The sequence below is a fragment of the Amblyomma mixtum genome, chromosome 1 (genome assembly GCF_055824585.1).
Source record: "Amblyomma mixtum isolate Tamu chromosome 1, ASM5582458v1, whole genome shotgun sequence".
Classification (NCBI taxonomy): Eukaryota; Metazoa; Arthropoda; class Arachnida; order Ixodida; family Ixodidae; genus Amblyomma; species Amblyomma mixtum.
In genome coordinates, this window is record NC_143012.1 from 43,183,194 (window position 1) to 43,203,760 (window position 20,567).

Below are 20,567 nucleotides of genomic sequence, written 5' to 3' on the forward strand. Positions count from 1 at the left end.
TCGTGTGTCGTGTATTCCTTGTGGACGGGAAATTGGAAGCCACGGTTACGTATATATGCGCAAGACAAGTGCGTAACGTAGGTACAACAGCGTTCAGTATTACCTGCAACGCTCAATCAAATGTCGGTTATCACGTCTGTCGAAGCTTAGCCATGATGAACGACAAACTGGAGTTGAAAATCTTGACATGTGAAGTCCAGTTGGCTAATCACCGTATGGAAATAAATAAGCGATGAAAAACATTACGGGGGAGCTTATCATTGGGCGATGACAGTGCGTTAGTATGAGGTCGTCTCCTGGCTCTGAATGTCTTCTTAGTGCTCGTGGTTTTCATTTTTGCTAAGTCATTCGCAGTAATTATCAATTTTCTCAAGTCCTTTAATTTCTTGACGGGGGGGGGGGGGGGGGTCCGCGGTAGCCACCTTCCTGCCTTTCTCTCCCTAGTTACAAGATGGAGATTGTCCTCTCTCCCCTTTCCCATTTACCAACTGTCGCAGGTGGCAACATTATACCAGACACCGTTTTTAAAGCGAAAGCTTTACTACTTGCTATAGTGATACTACTTGCACTTTCAAACCTTTGCGTGCGACGACGGTGCACATGAAATGACCTTTCGCATGACCTTTGTGTGACGTCACGCCGAAGAGCTGGGCGACCATCTCGCGCCGTCTGCGAGTAGTGGCGGTGCCACCACCGGCGGCCTTAGATTAGATTGGATTACATTAGATTGGATTAGATTGGATGTGACTGCATTGGATTGAAATGGATTGGATTGGATTAGATAATATTAGATTGCAATAAATTAGATTACATTGCATTAAATTACATTAGATTACATTAAATTACATTAGATTACATTACATGAGATTAGATTACATTATATTACATTACGTTGGATGGGATTGGATTGTATAACCGATGCATCACCACAAGTCTAACCACAAGCACCCCCCCCCCCCCCCCCCCCCAGCTACACTACCAGCTGAACCATGGCGTAGGTACGGGTATTGCTTTCGCAATTACCGGGCTTAACCAAGCTAAGCCACGTACAGCGAATCCCCCCCCCCCCCCCCCCCCCCCATTGAGGCTAACGCATCAAAAAAAAAAGAAAGAGGCGAGAACGACGAGAAACGGAAAGAACGAAGTCTACATATGACCTCTACTCTTGTCGTCGAACACAAAGATGACTGCAGAGCCCCCTAAAAAATTAGGCAGGCTGCGCTGAAGGAGATTCTATACGATGATGATGATGATGAGAATACGCTGGGCGGACACGGACGCTATTTCGTGCTGTCTTTTAATGGCGATCACTGCTCAGTGTGCACCTATTAGTGCCTTTAGCATGTATTGCTTGCTTGAAAATAAAGATGAGGGGAGGGGGGAGCGGAAGCAAGAGAGAGAGTAAACTGAGAGCCCGGTCCAGAGGACGGACGAACGCCCCATTGACTGCTACAGGAATAAAACAATGCATTGTACGGTTTGCGTGCCAGATTTTAGCGGAGCAAATTTTGCGTCTCCACAGCAGAACTGACCTCAATAAAAATCATGGTCCAAGCTAGCCTGGCGAAAAATAAAAATCGCCCGAGTGTTTATGAGTGCGGACTGCCCGCATAGAGCGTACAAGCGTAGAGTCTTGAGCAGCAACATAGCATAGTGGGCGAGTTGGTACTGCATCTTTAAAAAACGAAGCAGCGCAACTAAAACAAAAGACAAGGGAAATCTTGTACGTGTCTTTCGTTTTCCTGGTCCTTCGTTTGTTTCGTTCTTTCAAGTAGTGAGCAATTAGAGACGGAACAAACTTGCACAAAAGTGCCAGTTTGCTGGCTATTCTTCCATTGAAACTTAAAATGACTTTTGGGTATTATTCAAGAAGAAGAAAACTAGTTAGTAAAAGAAAAAACTGCTCGTCACGTATAAATAATTTGGGAACATTTAGCTTAATTTTACCGGGTTGACAGACCTGTAAGTATTTGTAATTTCCTTAGGATGACCCCGTAGGAACAGGCTTTTCATGTTTTCTAGGTAAGCTTGGAAGAATAGGAACATGAAGAACAGGAACATGAAGAACAGGAAGAAGAAGTAGATTATGAAGGTTTAATTGATTGATTTATTGGGGCTTAACCTCCCAAAACGACTCGGGCTATGAGGGACGCCGTAGTGGAGGGCTCCGGAAATTTCGACCACCTGGGGTTCTTTAACGAGCACTGACATCGCACAGTACACGGGCTTCTAGAATTTCGCCTTATGAAAAAGTTGGCCTTGTGAAGATTATGAAGAAGTTGGCCTTGTAGTATATACACAGGCTTTTATGGAACCACCCTTAGAAAGAAAAGTAGAGCGAATTCGCAGTAATCCGCCACCAATCGTAAGTGAAACCAGTGGGAATGCATTTTTGCATTGCCACCAACATTCCCCGTCTGCCTTTGCAAATTTGTGGCTTTTCTAATGGCTATCCGATCAGAGGAAGAAGAAGAAGCTGAGCTAACGGCCCCCAGCAACAACAACATGGCGTCATATCTCATGCGTGAACTAGTGGTCCTCTTTGTGCTTATCTGCGTGGCGTCTGGCAGCGTTCAGCAACCCGCCTGGCCTGACGTCGTCATCGATACCGCGTCATCGCCCACTTCGCGACCCGGAGCCCTCAAGGACACGTCTTCTTGCCCGCACCATGGCCGTCGCAAAGTGTTCTGCGACGACCACCTGCTTCTTGGCGACTTCGATCGCTTGGGGTGCCCAGATTGGATGCCGGAGTTGGAGTGTCTGCGCATGATGCACCATGCCAACTGCACCTTTCCACCGGCCACCTGTCCCAAGGTATATATGCACGACTGGAATGTCCTCGCTTGCACTGTTCCGACATCGCACGTTCGGAACACAAAGGCCAGAGCATAAACAAATTTTGCCGACGGTTGCTGAATGAGCCAATGCACTTGCGAATTTTAAGGCGAAAGACTTTAATAGCTCATACTGTCGTCCGTTAACAAAGCGTGTCACACGCGTTCAAGTCGGGAACTAAAAAAGACGGAAGAAAACGAATGGTTGCTTCAGATAGAGGAGGAAAAAATGAACCTAGAAGCGTAGTTTGGTGACTGTAGATTAATTAGTTCATTAAATATAGGCAAAAATGTCGAAATTGCGTGGAAATAGCGTGGACGTCGATATAGCCACGGGAACGGTGTGACGTCACATCCACCGGAAGTCGTCACGGCATAGTGAATATTCTCACAAAATGGTCGGCAAAACGTCGGATTTGTGTGAAATTAGATGGGAAAATGTGTAATTAAGCGTAATTAACACTTAAGATACCCGAAAGATGTATAATTTGGGCATCGACATAGCCACGGGATCGGTGTGACGTCACATTCACCAGAAGACATCACGGCATAGTGTCCTCGGCTTTCGCCTGTCAACGCTTTAGTTTTCAAAGTGTCCTCGCAAATTTGAAAGCCAAAGAGGTAATTAACGTAACTGAGTGAAGAGAGTTATAGTTGGTAGCCTATACAGGATGTTTCACCTAAGGCTTTACACGATTTTAAAAAATAGGATTCTTGAGCTAGAAGAGCGCTTTTCGGCATAGAATTATCAGCGGTGCAGACCATCACAATACAGGTAAGACGTGCTAACTATCGGATTGGTTAACAAACAGTGAATAGTCAACTTTTTAACTATTACTGTTAGCGTCCTAAATTATTGAGAAGCGTGTAGCCCCCTTAAGTAATATCCATATCAGTCTTTAGAATTTCGGAAACGCGGTTAGTCTCACCGCTGTGGCCAAAGAAATTCAGGCTACATCGCACCGAAATACATGCGCTTTCGAGAAGCTTGCAGGGAAAGCAATCTCTCCAGTGCACTCAAGTCGTGGAAATAGCCAAAAATTTTTGGGCCAGCGCGAAAAAACGATGGACAAGAATGAACACGATAGCACACAGTCGAAAAACACAAAACAAATTTTTTGTCCTCACAACAGATTTTCTGTGATGTTTATGACTTGGAACTTGTAGTCACAACACAAATTTTTGTAGTAACAACCACTTATTGTATAGTTACTACAGAAAAGTACCACAGCACTACAGGGTACAGAAAAGTACCACAGAAAAATACTACAAAGCAACAAAAAATCCTGCTACGTCAAAACTACAAAATATTTGTTGTATTTTTTGCGTAGTTCTGTGGTTTCTTTTTTGTTTTGTTTTGTGCGACTGGGCAGGGCACTGTCACCGGCTGCTACCGTGTTCGCCTTTTTCCCTCGTAATTTCGCACTGTTAGTTTTGGGAAAGAACCACTAACCTATCCAGTTGTAGCCATTATGCATGCTGCTCCTCTATATATGTTTGGCCAGGACCAGCAGCCTCACTGCGACGCTGAGTTCCTGCACGACGGGATCAGACTGTCACGGGACAAGCCTTGCCTCAACGGACCCAACACGCTGGTGGCCGAAGGATTTCTCACGCTGCTAGAGTGCAGGCGCATCGTGGGGCTGAATGTGAGTGCAGTGTAGAAGATCCTTTTTCGTTTGTCTACTATCCGCTGTTTGGTTTGGTTTGGTTTTATGGGGTTTAACGTCCCAAAGCGACTAAGGCTATGTGAGACGCCGCAGTGGAGGGCTCCGGAAATTTCGACCACCTGGGGTTCTTTAACGTGCACTGACATCGCACAGTACACGGGCCTCTAGAATTTCTCCTCCAAAGAAATTCAACCGCCGCGGCCGGGATCGAACCCGCGTCTTTCGGGACAGCAGCCGAGCACCATAACCACTGATCCACCGCGGCGGCGCTATCCGCTGTGTACACGTGTATGTCGCTCGAGGAAGCAGATGGAAGGCGTTTATTTATTTATTTATTTATTTATTTATTTATTTATTTATTTATGGTTTCGCAACACTGAAATGTTATTCTGCTCCCTACAGGAGCAAATTATTGCCCAATGGCACCCAAATAAAAAAAAATCACATTTCTGTAAGGGGCACGACACCAATCCAGAGAAAAAAATTCCCATTTTATCCCATGATTAAATGTGCAATTTCTTCCAAGCTCACTACCCACGCACCCATTTCCGCAATGCATTTATAGGACTACCCATAAATGCATTTCGATCAGTGCAGTTTTAATCACGTCCACGGCTCATGGGAGCAGGCAAAGCTATAGAAGAGGAAATGATCAAAGTTGGGAATTCGTTATAAGGTATAACAAAGGGTTACTGCACGCGATATAGCACATCGCACACTGAGCAAGCGCCAAGCTTTACGCTTGAAGGGACATCTATCGACTGAGGCTGCCACTACTTGGCAGACGTTCGTCCTACTGCCCGGTAGGTGGTGTCATAAACGTTACACGATTACAGTTCCTGTAGCCACGATTGGGGCGATAAGGTTCCCTTATTGCTACCTTTATGCCGTGATTAAGGGGCTGCAGTCATTGTATATTGATTGGTGCCAACTACAATATAATCCACGGGAGCGAGCCAAGACTATTAGGTTAGGAAAGGTTCCCTACAGCATAATTGCGAAAACATTTGCGCAATTAGAAAGCTGGAAGGGCGTTCATTTCATGTGGCTCAAGTTTTAGTGTAAGCTGTGTGTTTAGGTTGTATGTGGAACAAAGAAGGCGACGAGTGTGTTCGAGGCTCGATTCTGAGCCCTATTTAACCAGTGGACACAAGAGCCTGACATTTGGTCAAGTGACCACTGGTTCTCGTGCACGGTGGCCAATGGATCACGTTACCTTGTATGTGATGACGTCACTATATGCAATTAACGACAATAGAATCCCGTGGGTGGGGGTGTACCTTTAACAGCTCACGCCGCAAAAATCACGGGACTGCTTGAAAAGTAATTTAACGTAAGACAAACTGTTTTTTGGTTGGCTCTAGCTATCTTGAAAGCTCTCTTGTAGGCTGTCATGTATACGGATATCTTTGGCTATCTTGCAAACAAACTTCCCGAGTTCTTTTATTCCTGCCTGTAATTGATTGAAGATTTTCTTGTGTAGGTTATAACGCCTACAGCTGTTTATAGCTATATTATAGGTCAACGCCATATTAGTTTTTTTTTTTATTCCTCCTTGAGAATGCCTGGCGTTACGGCAAAGGAGGTAATGATTCACTCTGTGCTCAGTATGTTGATTGCAATCATAGCGCAGAGATCCCAAGCGTCCAATTTATAGAAGTCCAACAAGAGTGGCATACCGTTTGGAGTAGTGGGCTGCATACTTTGAACAAGAACTGCAGGTACGGAAAATTCTTTACTAAACAGGAAAAAATAAACGTTATCCTCTTAATCTTTTCCCCCGTGATAAACTCGCAGGAGCTATCAGCTCGAGGTGAAAACCACAGGGAAAAGACTCCTTCGGCATCACCCGACGTCATCGCCTGGAGCGCTGACGCCAAATGGCTCAGAGCGGTAAGTTTAATAAATGCTGGCAGTCGTAGAGTGTACTGAAAGTAGTTGGCCAGAAATTCAGTGCCTAATCAATCTGACTTGTTTGTCACGAGCTTTCCGTTTTCGTCGCAATTCCCTGTGCTGTAGTGCATACTAAAACATGATCACGTGATATAAGCTAAAAACAGGTTGAGTGAATTTACCACCAGCCGAAGCTGGCCGACCGGCTCCGAGCTGGTCGTCATCCAATTGAGCAATAGCTCTTTTATCATTACAAGCCCGATGGGGTCGAATTAGATTCGTAGTCGGTCATGAAATTAAGTTACCACACCCGACCGGAAGCGACGTAACTTCCGGTTAATGTATCAACAGCTGCTAATGCTATAGACCAGATTTTTTTACCCTCGCACGCAGGCTGCGGACGCGCGCCTACTCTCGACGCCAGTCGCCATCTGTCGGCGCGCGCAGCCCGAGGGACTGCGGGTCGCGCCGGCGCCGCGCATAGAACGCATGTTTACGTGTTCGCTTCTGCCGTTTTGTGCTCCATCAGGTAACGTATGAGGGTGTGTGCTGTGCGTCACTACTCACATTTGCCCTCTTCCAGACAGTGCTGCGGTTATCTTGTGCGCAGTTACTCGTTAACGTGACATCCGAGGGTAGTCGACCAGGTAGTGTACGGACTGGAAACCGGCACTTCGAAGCAGATTTCTGCGCTGTCGTGTCGTTTGTTGTCGCCTTTTGCGTGCGATATCATCTATGATAATATTATGCATTAGAATGTAGATCTATTGATTTGACTCAGTGGAGTAGTAACTGGATAGGCGAGCTGCAGACTGAAGGTTGTCCCGACGGAGCGCGTGTTTTCGATCACCAGTACGTGTTCAGCATCCTTGCGCGGAGCTTGCTCTTGTTTCCATTCAGAACATTTCATGCACAGGATTGTAAGCACGACCGCTACCGATTTCAGCTGCTTTTTCCGCACGCATGTCAGAGGTATCTGGGGGGTAAAGGTTTATCTATAGTATCTTTCTGCTGTTGGTATCTACCTTAGCTTGGTTTGGTTTATTAAGGTTTTACGTTCCAAAGCGACTCAGGCTATGAGGGACAACGTAGTGAAGGGCTCCGGAAATTTCGACCACATGGGGTTCTTTAACGTGCACTGACATCGCACAGTACACGGGCCTCTAGAATTTCGCCTCCTTCGAAATTCGGCCGCCGCGGCCGGGATCGAACCCGCGTCTTTTGGGCCAGAGCAGAGAGCTTTAACCACTGAGCCACCGCAGCGGTGCGGTATCTACATTATTCATAGGAAAATATGCGCGATTTCATTACATTTTCCACACTTAGCCAAACGCCTACGCAACGCTCTCACACGCGGCGAGAGCTCCTGAATAACATAACGCGACTTCGGACCTCAGAATTAGTGAAAGCTGGATTAGCTGCTCATATCTATTCAAGCTTTTATAAATTAAGCGAAAGTACGTTTTTATGCGCAAGGTTGCATAAACCATGACAAAATTTGTTTTCTGTTGGCGCTGCGACTCAGTTGAGCTCACAGCGGTAATTTGTTGATAAACTGGCGCGGCGACAAGAAAGCCGTTTGTGGAAGGGGGGGGGGGGGGGGGGGCTTTATGGCCGGCAGGAAGGAATAAGAGTGCATGGGAATTGGAACTGCATACTAGCCGCACACCTAATTCTTGATATTGAATAAAAAGTTTCTTTGCGGTGGAGCACCAAGACGGAATTCGATTAAGCACGAGCGCGTTCTAAGCGCCGGCACAATTAACCTGAATGTCATTAAAACGCGTCAATGTTATCGCTTTGATAACGTAAATACTTCCTGCAACACAGCCACGCAGCGGAAGTATGATCTACAATGTTTATTTAGCGCCCGAAGCGCGGCTATATGCAGGCGCGGCCGCGGAACTGACGCAGCCCCGCAGTCCCCAAAGAAACGCCCGCACCGCGGCGCGCCAGTCGGTGCAAAATGGCCGCGCCCAGGAGAGGCTCAAAAATCTGGTCTATAGATATAGTGCCTAGAATATACTGGCTAGTGTGCTGAGCGCGGGTGGCGCGGTGGCTCCCGAGTTGATGCCTGCCGCGGCGGCCGCATAGCGGCGCTGTGGTGCGAGAGGGTGTCGGGTGAGCGCGCGCGTCGGGGCGAGCCGGTTTCTCGCACGCGTCGCGCCGCTGAGGGTTTGAAAAAGCTAACCAAACCAAACGCTAACCAAATGTAAGCACACGCGAGCGTAAGCGGTTGATGGAATTCAAACTAAAAAAAAAACACGTTTCACAAAACACACAATTCGGTTTAATAGAATGAATGCAGCATGTTTAATCAAAAGGGAAGTGCGAGTGGGGGTAATGCTTTTTGACCAACAGAAAGTACGAAAAAGCGCGTATTCAATTGTAGTGGCAACAGATAGGCACTGTCACAGATAGCCAGCAACAGATAGACACTGTGTAGGCTTGACCTACACAAATTAACTTTGAGTGTGATAGAGTAGCACATTCTATATTTGCCACAGCGGCAGGATATCAAACTTACAGCTTTTGATTATATTAGTACGGAAACAGATCAAACACTACGCTATTATGGATCTATTGCCGCCTATAATTTATATAAATTTTAAAAGTTCCAAGTAAAGAGAACTTGTTACGATTACGGCTGAACGTGTCCATGCTTTTGGTCTTTTCGCTTAAAACCTCAAAAACTTTCGTGTTCAGACCAAAGCCACCCTTAAATCGTTGCAGATATTTTTGCAAGCATTTTCGCCCAGGCAAAATTATAATGCTCTGCTTCCGAAGGTGCTCGTAGAGCCTTGGGCTCCACATCCTCATTAGCAAACATTCCACAATCCAGGCATCTTCATATATAAGGCATGCCTCTCAGAGACTCTCGTCTTGCGGCCAGGAAAGCTCTCACAGCTAACTGCTGCTTCTTCAGGAGTGACTGTATTTTTGTCTCGAGTGCTTCTTTGCTCAGTGCATTGTTTTGCTCCTTCATTTGTGTCACATGCTGCTGAGCATTGGACACGCATTTCTTTGTCTTTCTCAAAGCACGAGAAATTTTTTTTTTGTCACTGCAAGCATCTTTCGTCTTTTTTCTTCTGTACATGTTGTCCTGCGAGAGCTTCCGTAAATATTTGCAGTGCAAGCATGACTCTCCTTTTCCATCGGTGGTCAGCAAGCATTTCTCTGTAAAGTACATATACTTCTGTATGAAGTGTGCTTGCCTGCAACAGGAATCATGCCACATCCATTACAGAGGCCACGCAGAGCCATTTCTTTGATTAATGTCTCTGCCTCATGGCGCGCTGTAAGCACGCGCTTTTCCTTTTCTCTTCCTCGGAAGTAAATTGTGGCAATTACAGAACCGTGCTCACTCAAAGGCTTTCCAAAAGTCACCATTCTTTCGATGAATAGTTTCGAGAAGTCACCAGCTTCGGTCTCGCAACAGGCATAAGTTAAAGCGCCATTTGACGCAGCAGGCAACTTCATCCATGTCATCGGAATCAGAATTCCATCGAACGGGTGCCGAACATCACTTGGGCACGGACACTGCAGTATCGCTTCGCTATCACACACCGGTCCTGTAGCAATGTCTGACTGCTCGGAATCGGAACGCTTCTGGAGTTCCTCTGATGCACCTCCACGAGCGACGCAATGAGAGTCAAACCGCGTATGATATCACCGTCGACTGCAGAGCACAACTCGGGATCCACCAGCTCGACATTTCGCTTCCGTTGTTTAGGTGCTGGTCATGGGCGTCCGGAGGGGGGGGCAAGGGGGGGCGGCTGCACCCCCCTGGAAAATCACTCCCTCGAACCGTGAGTGATGGCCGCACGCCAGGGGCCGTGGTGGGCTCAGCCAAAAGGGTAAAAGCAGCTCCGCTTCCACGCTTTGGGTCACATCTGCGAAATGCCGCGTCCGGGCACGCGTCTTTATGCCGTTTTCAAACCACGCCATCGTTAGCTCTGTTGAAGGCCGACCTGTTGCAGACATACAGTGGCACCGGCGAGCATGTGTTTCAAGCCGTCTTGAAATGGGTGCCTGTTTCTTTGATCTCTAGACAGATAGCGACACGGAGGCAGACAGTGCACAGTGCATCTTGTTTTCGCCTTCGTTATGCCGGCCACCGATGAATTCTTCAGGAGGGAAAGACAAATCAGCCGTGTCCACCCCCGCTTTGTCGGGCTGCTCATGGGCAAGCGGGCGATCAGTTGGCGCCGCCGCCGCTCGCTGTGCCTCCGATCCACGGGAGAGCGCAGTGCGGTAGAAGCGCCGCTATCAGAATCTTCGGCAAAGGAGATTAGCATCTTTTGTTCACGGCGACGCAGTCTCCAGAGGCGCCCCCACACCAGCGTCCCTTGCGTCTTCTCCGAAAACCAGCGCCTTTGGTCAACGCTGCCCGATGGCGCCTGCCTGGCTCGCCTGTCACCTCTGGCTGGGCCTCAAATGACAACAGCGCCCGTGTACTGTGCGAGGTCAGTGCCCGGTAAAGAGACCCAGGTGGTCGACATTATCCGGAGCTCTGTACTACTCCGTTCCTCATAACCTGAGTCGTTTTGGGGCTCTGAACCCCATAAAAACACACAAAACAAATTTTCCTACCGGAGTGGCGAGTGTCCCTTCCCCTTGGAAGTCGCACGGAAGTAAGCCCTTGCACGTGTGCGCGCCTCTGTATTTGTGCTTCGGTGTTTTTAGTGGCCGTTTGTCAACGAAGCTGAGAACAACCAAGACAGTGGACGAGAAAACTACGAGCGGCGAGCAGTGTGCGTGCGGTTGCTCGACTGTGCGGATGCGCGAGGAAGATGGAGCGAGGTGTATGAAGCTGCGAGCGTGCATTTATCTTGTAAATAAGTTTTCGTTGTATGTATAGACATCTTTTGTTTTCAACGTGCGCGTTCAACCGTTTTTCCAATCAATGTGTGTGACGAGTGTGCACCGAGAGCGTGTAATGAAGCACAGAAATGAATTTATCACCCGTGTAATCACGCAATTCGCCCAGAAAAATCCGTGGAGTCTACAGTTGCTGTTCAAGGAAGACTGACTGAGTGACTGTAGTTGCGTGTTTGTGACCATATTGTGCTGTGTGCTGGTCATCAATCCGGGTGAGTCGAGAACCCGTATGCAGCAATACTGAGCACTCTTCTCCACGAAGTGACAGTATATTTTTGGATTTTTTATTAATTTTAATTGTTTCTTCGTTGATAAACTGCAATGTATCTCTCCTAGCCACACTTTAATTTGCTGTTTGTAATTTTTATTTCATGTGTGTATTTCACTTATTTTTTATTTATATATAAATAAATAAATTCATACCGCAAATAGTGCCTTTTTGCTACGAACATGCCCCCCCCCCCCCCTCCGGCGCCAACAACCAATGGGGGCCCCCCCCCTGCAAAAAATTCTGCGGACGCCCTTGGTGCTGGTCCTTAGTCGGAAATGTTTCGTACCTTCCTTTTCACCGTCTTTTTAGGTACAAGATGAGGTGGATAATTTTCGACTACTGTAGGGACAGCATCGGGCTTCAGACGTGGCTTCATTCGGGCGAGTTCATTCACAACGCCGTTCACCGTAATCTTAAAAGATCTTTCGATGCATTCGTTCTCGAAATGTTTTTCGCATCCGACAGCCTTCGGTATCAGCCTTCTGTCTGCCCTCTTGATCTTATTCGCCCATTCAGCAAGCCGTGCTGGGTCCGCCGGTGCAGTGAACAAAGACGCCTTTTCTTCGTTAGACCGATAACCGCTTCGACACAACGGAACAAAACACGTCCTCTCTTTGCATTGCCGCTTAGCCTTTAAAATTTCAGGATGTTTTTGCTCACGTTTAGCGTCTTCCAGCTTCGCAATCCAAGAGATGATGCCTGTCAAACATTGATTTCACACGAGCAATCGCGCGAGGCAGCGGTATCGGCGCGACAGCAGACGACAGGAGTCCGGCGGCTTTTGCGCACCCTCCCGACCGGCAGCGCCCCTTGCGGCCTCTCCGCGCAGGCATCGCGGCGGGGGCCTCGCCCTCCCGTACGAAACGCGCGCGCTGCGCACACTAGCCAGTAGACCAGATTTTTGAGCCTCTCCTGGGCGCGGCCATTTTGCACCGACTGGCGCGCCGCGGTGCGGGCGTTTCTTTGGGGACTGCGGGGCTGCGTCAGTTCCGCGGCCGCGCCTGCATATAGCCGCGCTTCGGGCGCTAAATAAACATTGTAGATCATACTTCCGCTGCGTGGCTGTGTTGCAGGAAGTATTTACGTTATCAAAGCGATAACACTGACGCGTTTTAATGACATTTAGTTTGACATTCAGGTTAATTGTGCCGGCGCTTAGAACGCGCTCGTGCTTATATCGAATTCCGTCTTGGTGCTCCACCGCAAAGAAACTTTTTATTCAATATCAAGAATTAGGTGTGCGGCTAGTATGCAGTTCCAATTCCCATGCACTCTTATTCCTTCCTGCCGGCCATAAAGCCACCCCCCCCTTCCACAAACGGCTTTCTTGTCGCCGCGCCAGTTTATCAACAAATTACCGCTGTGAGCTCAACTGAGTCGCAGCGCCAACAGAAAACAAATTTTGTCATGGTTTATGCAACCTGGTGCATAGAAACGTACTTTCGCTTAATTTATAAAAGCTTGAATAGATATGAGCAGCTAATCCAGCTTTCACTAATTCTGAGGTCCGAAGTCGCGTTATGTTATTCAGGAGCTCTCGCCGCGTGTGAGAGCGTTGCGTAGGCGTTTGGCTAAGTGTGGAAAATGTAATGAAATCGCGCATATTTTCCTATGAATAATGTAGATACCGCACCGCTGCGGTGGCTCAGTGGTTACGGCTCTCTGCTCTGGCCCAAAAGACGCGGGTTCGATCCCGGCCGCGGCGGCCGAATTTCGAAGGAGGCGAAATTCTAGAGGCGCGTGTACTGTGCGATGTCAGTGCACGTTAAAGAACCCCAGGTGGTCGAAATTTCCGGAGCCCTTCACTACGGCGTCCCTCATAGCCTGAGTCGCTTTGGAACGTGAAACCTTAATAAACTAAACCAAGTTAAGGTAGATACCAACAGCAGAAAGATACTATAGATAAACCTTTACCCCCCAGATACCTCTGACATGTGTGCGGAAAAAGCAGCTGAAATCGGTAGCGCTCGTGCTTACAATCCTGTGCATGAAATGTTCTGAATGGGAACAAGAGCAAGCTCAGCGCAAGGATGCTGAACACGTACTGGTGATCGAAAACACGCGCTCCGTCGGGACAACCTTCAGTCTGCAGCTCGCCTATCCAGTTACTACTCCACTGAGTCAAGTCAATAGATCTACATTCTAATGCATAATATTATCATAGATGATATCGCACGTAAAAGGCGACAACAAACGACACGACAGCGCAGAAATCTGCTTCGAAGTGCCGGTTTCCAGTCCGTACACTACCTGGTCGACTACCCTCGGATGTCACGTTAACGAGTAACTGCGCACAAGATAACCGCAGCACTGTCTGGAAGAGGGCAAATGTGAGTAGTGACGCACAGCACACACCCTCATACGTTAGCTGATGGAGCACAAAACGGCAGAAGCGAACACGTAAACATGCGTTCTATGCGCGGCGCCGGCGCGACCCGCAGTCCCTCGGGCCGCGCGCGCCGACAGATGGCGACTGGCGTCGAGAGTAGGTGCGCGTCCGCAGCCTGCGTGCGAGGGTAAAAAAACCTTTGCATCGGGCGAGGGAGTTGTAGAAACACCTCCTCTCTGGACTGTCGGAAACCGGTTCCGTCGCCGCTTCCACCTTGCTAGCGCGAGGTGCTAACGACAGTCCAGTGAACAATATGGCAGCGCCCAGGGAGCCCTTATTGCAAAGGTCTATAGCATTGAAAACTCATAAAGGAATTAGGGGTCCGTGTCAATTTTTGTTCTTTTTACTACGCGTCCGCATCTCGTATGCTATAGACAGATACAACTCAAGAACGGCCTTTCCTTCAAAGTGTCCCCTTCCAGCCAATGAAGTCGGCCGATCCTCATGACCCTGCTAGCGTGACAATACAGGGAGGGCCGATGAAACAAGATAGTCCCCTCCTTCCATGGTCAGGCACAGTCCCCAACCTGCGTTGTCACGCCGTTCCTGAGAATCGCCCGACGCCTTTGGCTGGAAGGAGGCCCTTTGACGGGGAAGAGCCGCTTCGTTATTGAGTTGTATCCGGCCATAGTGTGCCTTCCTGTGCCTGACGTCGTAATGCAGCTTATTTTAACATAATTACTCTCGTCTTTTTAGGCGCTAACGCGTTCGGCGGCCGCTCGAGAGGCCGCGGCGCTCATTGTGGCGTCGTCGAGCAAAATTCGGCGCTACACGGAAGCCTACTTCAAGCTCCGTTCGCATCTCCACTTCCATGAGGTTCGGCTGGAGTGCCACGCTGCCCCCGGTGGTGAGCACTGTATACAAGGACGCCAACTGCGCTGCTCATGATGTGTGCCATGCTATAGGGTGTTTCACCTAGGACTTTCTGCATTTTTTAGAAATATGCTTTCTGAGTTAGAAGAGCGCTTTTTTCCGCATGGCATTTTCAGCGGGGTAGTACATCATCATCATTTTAATTGGTTTGTTCATAGAAGGTTGTGGCCAAGTACTACACCAGAGTGGCCAAATCCTGTTCTGGTGAGGAAGTGCGTTGTCGGTTCTGGTCACCGAAATCAGGCCGCACTACAGGCCTGGTTATGCGATTCCATCGACACGCGGAGTTTTTTTTTAATCCGGTGGAGAATTGCGTGTCACCGGGATTCGAACCCCGGTCCTCTTGCACGCGAGGCGGATGCTCTACCTCTACGCCATCGCTGAATCATGTGTAGTACATGAGAATACAGCTAAGACAAGCAACCAGCAGGCTGTTTAACTAATTTTGAGTAGCTAGATTTTTAACTATTACTATTAGCCTGCTTAATTACTGAGAGGCGTGTAGACCAGCGTAAGTAGTATCCATATCAGTTTTTAGAATTTCGAAAACGCAGTTACCCTCGGCGCTGTGGCCCATGAAATTTTGGCTACAACGCGCCAAAATATGTGCGCGTTCAAGAAACTTGCAGGAACAGCAACCTCTCCAGATCACGTCACTCGTCGAAATAGCCAAATTTTGTTGGGCCACAGCGCCGAGAGTGACCGCATTTTCGAAATTCTGAAAAACTGATATGGGTATTACTTACGAAGGGCTACACGCCCCTCAATAATTAAGGAACCTAACAGGAATAGATAAAAAGTTAGTTATTCAGTAAACCAGCCTGCTAGTTAGCACATCTTAACTGTATTCCGATGTACTACACCCTTGGCAATGCTATGCCGAAAGAAGTACTCTTCTATTTCATAAAGCCCACTTTTTAAAATCTGCAAAAAGTCTTCGGTGAACCGCCCTGTGCACGGAGCTACAAGATTATTCTCCGTGCGTGCGGTGGCAATGGCGATGAGAATGCGACTCTACTTGAAAACACAGAGATGACAGTTTTGACCTTTACTCCTAACCTAATGCAACAGTGCAGATTCACAGAATATAGAAGTATGAGCTTGCAAATTTAGCGCAGATTTTGCGACGCGTACAATGCATGCATGTACAGCCGTGAGAAACATGACAGTGAACAGAGTTTGAGCATTCTTTAAATGCATAATAATTATGTATGACAAGCGTAGCTTTTTTCTTTTTTATAACTAGTTTCCCTCTTGGCGTATAATATACAAAAGTAGTTCTCAAATTTAGCAGAGAAATAACCATAAATTTTAATACTTTGTGCAAGAAGTTGGTATTGCTCACGACTGTATACGCGCTTATATACTTCTGACGCAGGATCATCCAGCAAAGAAAACTACTCGCGCGATTTGGTACGGGCTGGTATTTGCCAGCCTCAGTCTAACGGGTCGTGTATGCGACTGAGCTCGAATACTAAATGGCGGCACTACAGGTGAGCCGGCGTCTGTTTTTCCGAGCATCTCCACTTCTTATTTTTTTGTAAACAAACTTCCGTCACCACGTACCGCTCATAACCGAAACCCATGTGCACGCTAAACGAATTTGTAGACATCAAAGTTTGGTTCCGTATATTCTCTTTTTTTTTTATTTCTTCCCTCATCCTGTTTCGGTTTCATCAACCGAACGATGGCTGTGACGTGTGTGTTCGGTCGCCTAGGGCATAATGAAAGAAAACTGCCTTAACCGCTGCTTTGTTCTTTTTAATTCACTAGAACGTTGTAACCGGCCAGTGTAAAGAGCTGTAACGACAAATGAAGAAGCAGCGATTACGTCGTAGTTTTCCTATTCCTCACGTGACCTATACTGAACTTTGACCTCACAGCCATCGTTCGTTGGTGAAACCAAAACAGCATGAGACAAGAAATTACGCTATAAATTATTATGCGGTCATAAACGAATATCACGCGGTGATCATGTGTTCTGATGTCTAATGCATCGTTACAACACCGAATACACGCAACCAAAGTTTGGTGTCTATACTCCTAAAACTGATATTGCAACACTAAAAAGAGCGGCCGTGAGGATGACAGACCTTGGCGTGACTCGTACTCTCCGCCCTGTGTGCTTTCGCCGGCCCGTGCGCTGTGCCCATGGTCGTTCTTGTGATTTCCTCGACTTGGGACATGCAAAAATACAAACACACATGCAGGACCGGATCTTACTGGAAGTGAGATCCGGTAGTGTCGGAAGTGTCGCCCTCCCGCCCCCACCCACCCTCCTTCCAAGAAAGAAAGTTGCCATCTGAAAACCGGAATGCCCCCCCCCCCCCTTTTTTTTTTCGAAGAACAAAGTTCAAGAAATGCATGGTGCCGGTGTAACTTGCACTTTAACTCCTGTCCGCAGCCGCCTCTTCTAAAAGCTGCCTGTAAGTCCGGCCTTGCACATATGTGTAGATTTGATTCAACATTCCACATTCCACACTTCAACTCAACACTCCTTTTTATAAAAGGGAGTGCGATAGAGGACAGATTACTCCCTTCGTACTCCCACATAGGCTTACTCGTGTTTAGAGTGTAGCGCTGGAAGATGAACCGTGTTGTAACATCGGACAATCGTGCGCGATGGAAAGTTGGCGAATCTGCTGATCAAGCCAGCAGCTAGGATGCCAACGACGTCAACAATAACTCACGATAAGTTCTCCGATAAGTGCAGGACGGCGATACAAGCCACGTTTACACGAATGCGACAACAGCGCATCCCATCAACTTTTTAGCGCACTGCATTCATGTAACGGCAATAACTTGCTTGGAAGCAGGTCGCATCAATGCGCTAGACGGGGCTACATCGAGAATGTTAAGTCGACTTCATTGGTGAATGGAAACATGTTTGGAGGTTGTCCCTCCTCTTCCCTGTCCTGGGTATATAATAATACCCCCCCCCCCCCCTTCCCCCAGCGTGATAAAAAAGCAGACTTCCCCCGAGATGGGGGTGAGTGGACCCCTGTGTCGCGTGCAATGAGCAAACGGTCACTGTCCCGCCGGGCTTGATGCGCATCGGCTCCGCGAGATACGCTAGGAAATGCGATGCGCTACTATCGCATTCATGTAAACGCGGCTTCAGCTAGCCCTGCGAAACATGTCTTGCACAACTGCTTGCATGTGTTTACTCTACAGGCGGTAAGCTAGAGCTCCATCTATCTGAGGACTTCCTCACATAGCTTCACACATCGTGCCGCCTTTCATGGTTCACATAACATTACACTGTGTAGGATGCATGGCGTAGGTGACGAGTTCGGAAAGATAAACCCATCTCTTTATTTCCTTCGCAGTGCCGTTCTGTTCCTGAATGACGACTTTCAAGGCGGCCACTTCGTCCTCACAGGACGAAGCACGCTGGTGAGTGTAGAGGAGAATGGGAATTCAGTGTTCAAAGCGGCAACTTCAAAACGAACATCGAAAACTGAGATTCAACTTTTCCAAACGCGACGATTAACAATATGTGGTTTTACTAGACAAGTCAGGAAGTAAAAATTGGCAGTCGCTTTGCTCGGCTATTCCAGGATATAGTATACGTAGCGGAGGCGAGCGCAACGACGAGGCAAGCGGTGTGACGTCATACCAAACGTCGGCGGCAGCTCCGCGGCGAGGCGCGCGGTGTGACGTCATGCCAGGTGGCGCGGCGAGCGCGCGGCGTCGGCCAGTTGCGCCGGTTGCTAGGCAACGGCTCAAGGTCGGTCTCTGTGCCTCCTCGGAGCACCACCACAGCGAAATCGCAAGTTCGTGGCCAATGTAGCTTTCGCTACAAAACAACGCTACGGGTACGTAGTGTACTATCGCGATCAAAATATTACGGGACGCGTGTTTTCAGAAAAAAGTTTACTGCAGCTCTACCTCGCTACCCAGTTACGTAGCATGGTTACCAGCGGATCGAGCATGCACATGTCCTTATATACCTTGACACATTTCAGGCGAGTAGCTTACATGACTGCGCCAGAAAAAAAATATTTTTTTTCCGCACACTCGCGTCCCGTGAACTTTTGATCGCGATAGTACGTACTGTATTCTTTATTTCCATTCTGAATACAACATTGTCTTTTATGAACCATGTGCTGCTTTCGCACTTCGTTATTTGACTCAGTTAGTGAGAAGTGCATCGCAAACGACAAATACACATAGATTCATCACAACCAGATAGAAAGATATTCCGAAGTGAAGGCGAATACAGAAGGGCCTGGCTCCCTTGCCTAAGCGAGACAAATTTATAGGGTGTTGCTCCCCTGTTGCTTTCGCTTGTGTTTCTTTGCTCATTTATTTGGTCTTCCGAGCAAACCAGTTTATAGATATAAACTTGCAGTTACGTTTAGCGCTCCCATTCACTAAACTTTACGCCGTAATTTTTTTTTATGGTGACAGCATTTATATTACAACTGCTATCATACACACGACCATTTGTTCATTATTAGCTGCTATATGAGCTATTCTTGCTTACAAACAAGCCAAAGTAGACTATACAGCGCACAAAGGTACCGCATATGCACCTAGAAACCCCGTGAATCTTCTAGGGGGCCACAATATTCTCTGAAAAAAAAAATGAACGGAAAGTGCGTTCTGAAATAAACGAAGAAAAAAAGTTCACCCAAGTTTCAAAAAATACAAACGAAAAAAGTCCAACCCCTTACTGCATGCTTTAGACAGATCTGCGCGCATAGTTCAGCTCAAGGCTGGTTCACACGCAAGCGAATGAGCGATCGAGCGGCGCGTCATTACCAACTTGTTGAAACCTCGCCGCTCGCCGCTCACCGCCGCGACAACTCAAAATCTGCTGTGGCTATAGCTCAGCTAGGCCAGAATATACACAGCGAAAGTGCGGTGACGTAGCGAAAGGTACGATGGCAAACGGTTGCTATAGTTACGGCGCATGCGCAGTACTGGCCTTCGACGACCGCCCGAAATGCGCCATAGTGTAGCTTTCGCTACAAAAACTGTTTTTGCGCTGCGGCGGCTGGATTCGCTGGCGTTTTCGCTTGCATGTGAAACAGGCTTCAGGCGTTAAAACACCGGCGATGCTCGACAGGTCTTCGCTTGGAACGTGTTCACGTGAAAACTTCTCTTTTCCCTCCTCAGGACACTGTAAGGCCGAGGTGCGGGCGCTCCGTGATCGTCGCCGGCAACCAACCATACGGCTACCTGCCTCTTCATAGGGGGCGCCAATGTCGTCTCGTGATGGGCCTCACGTACGCCGCGGATCACAGGGACAAGGACATGGACGATCTCGCGGCAGCTGCACACGCGAAACGGATGCATGACCCGACGAAGCAAGATCCGACGAAGCGAGATCCGACGAAGCAAGATCCGGCGAAGCGCCGCGAAAAGATGGCGGCTGGTCGCAGTACGGCCTTCTTCGTGGATCGTCTCCAGGCGAACCGCCCCCTTTCGATGCGGAGTCGCATTAAGTTCGTCGTAGCGGCCATGGCTCCCATCGTGGCTTCCTACACGGTCTTCTTTTCCTACCACTTTTACAATTACATGCATCCCGATCGGAAGCTCGACTTTCGCAAGCTTTTCTTCTAATTCGCAGACCCTAAATTCCTCCTCACGTACACGTCAAAAATAAATAGACAAACAAAACACCGATGGCTCATGCTGTTGTCCGTTAACAAAGCGTGTCACACGCGTTTAACTCGGAGACAAAAAAAAAAAGAATAAAACTAATGGTTGCTTCAGATAGAGGAGGAAAAAATGAACCTAGAAGCCAA

The 20,567-nt window shown here is 48.0% G+C and overlaps 1 protein-coding gene across 1 annotated transcript; it reads left to right on the plus strand.

Annotated features, from left to right (window-relative positions):
* Positions 1–16,260: 16,260 nt before the first annotated feature.
* LOC149366159 (uncharacterized) lies at positions 16,261–20,382 on the plus strand. The gene is made up of 3 exons (XM_089569680.1): positions 16,261–16,304; positions 18,141–18,207; positions 19,936–20,382. The coding sequence occupies exons 1-3, from the start codon at positions 16,267–16,269 to the stop codon at positions 20,380–20,382; spliced, it is 552 nt and encodes a 183-aa protein (XP_089425806.1). The 5' UTR covers positions 16,261–16,266.
* The last annotated feature ends 185 nt before the right edge of the window (positions 20,383–20,567 follow it).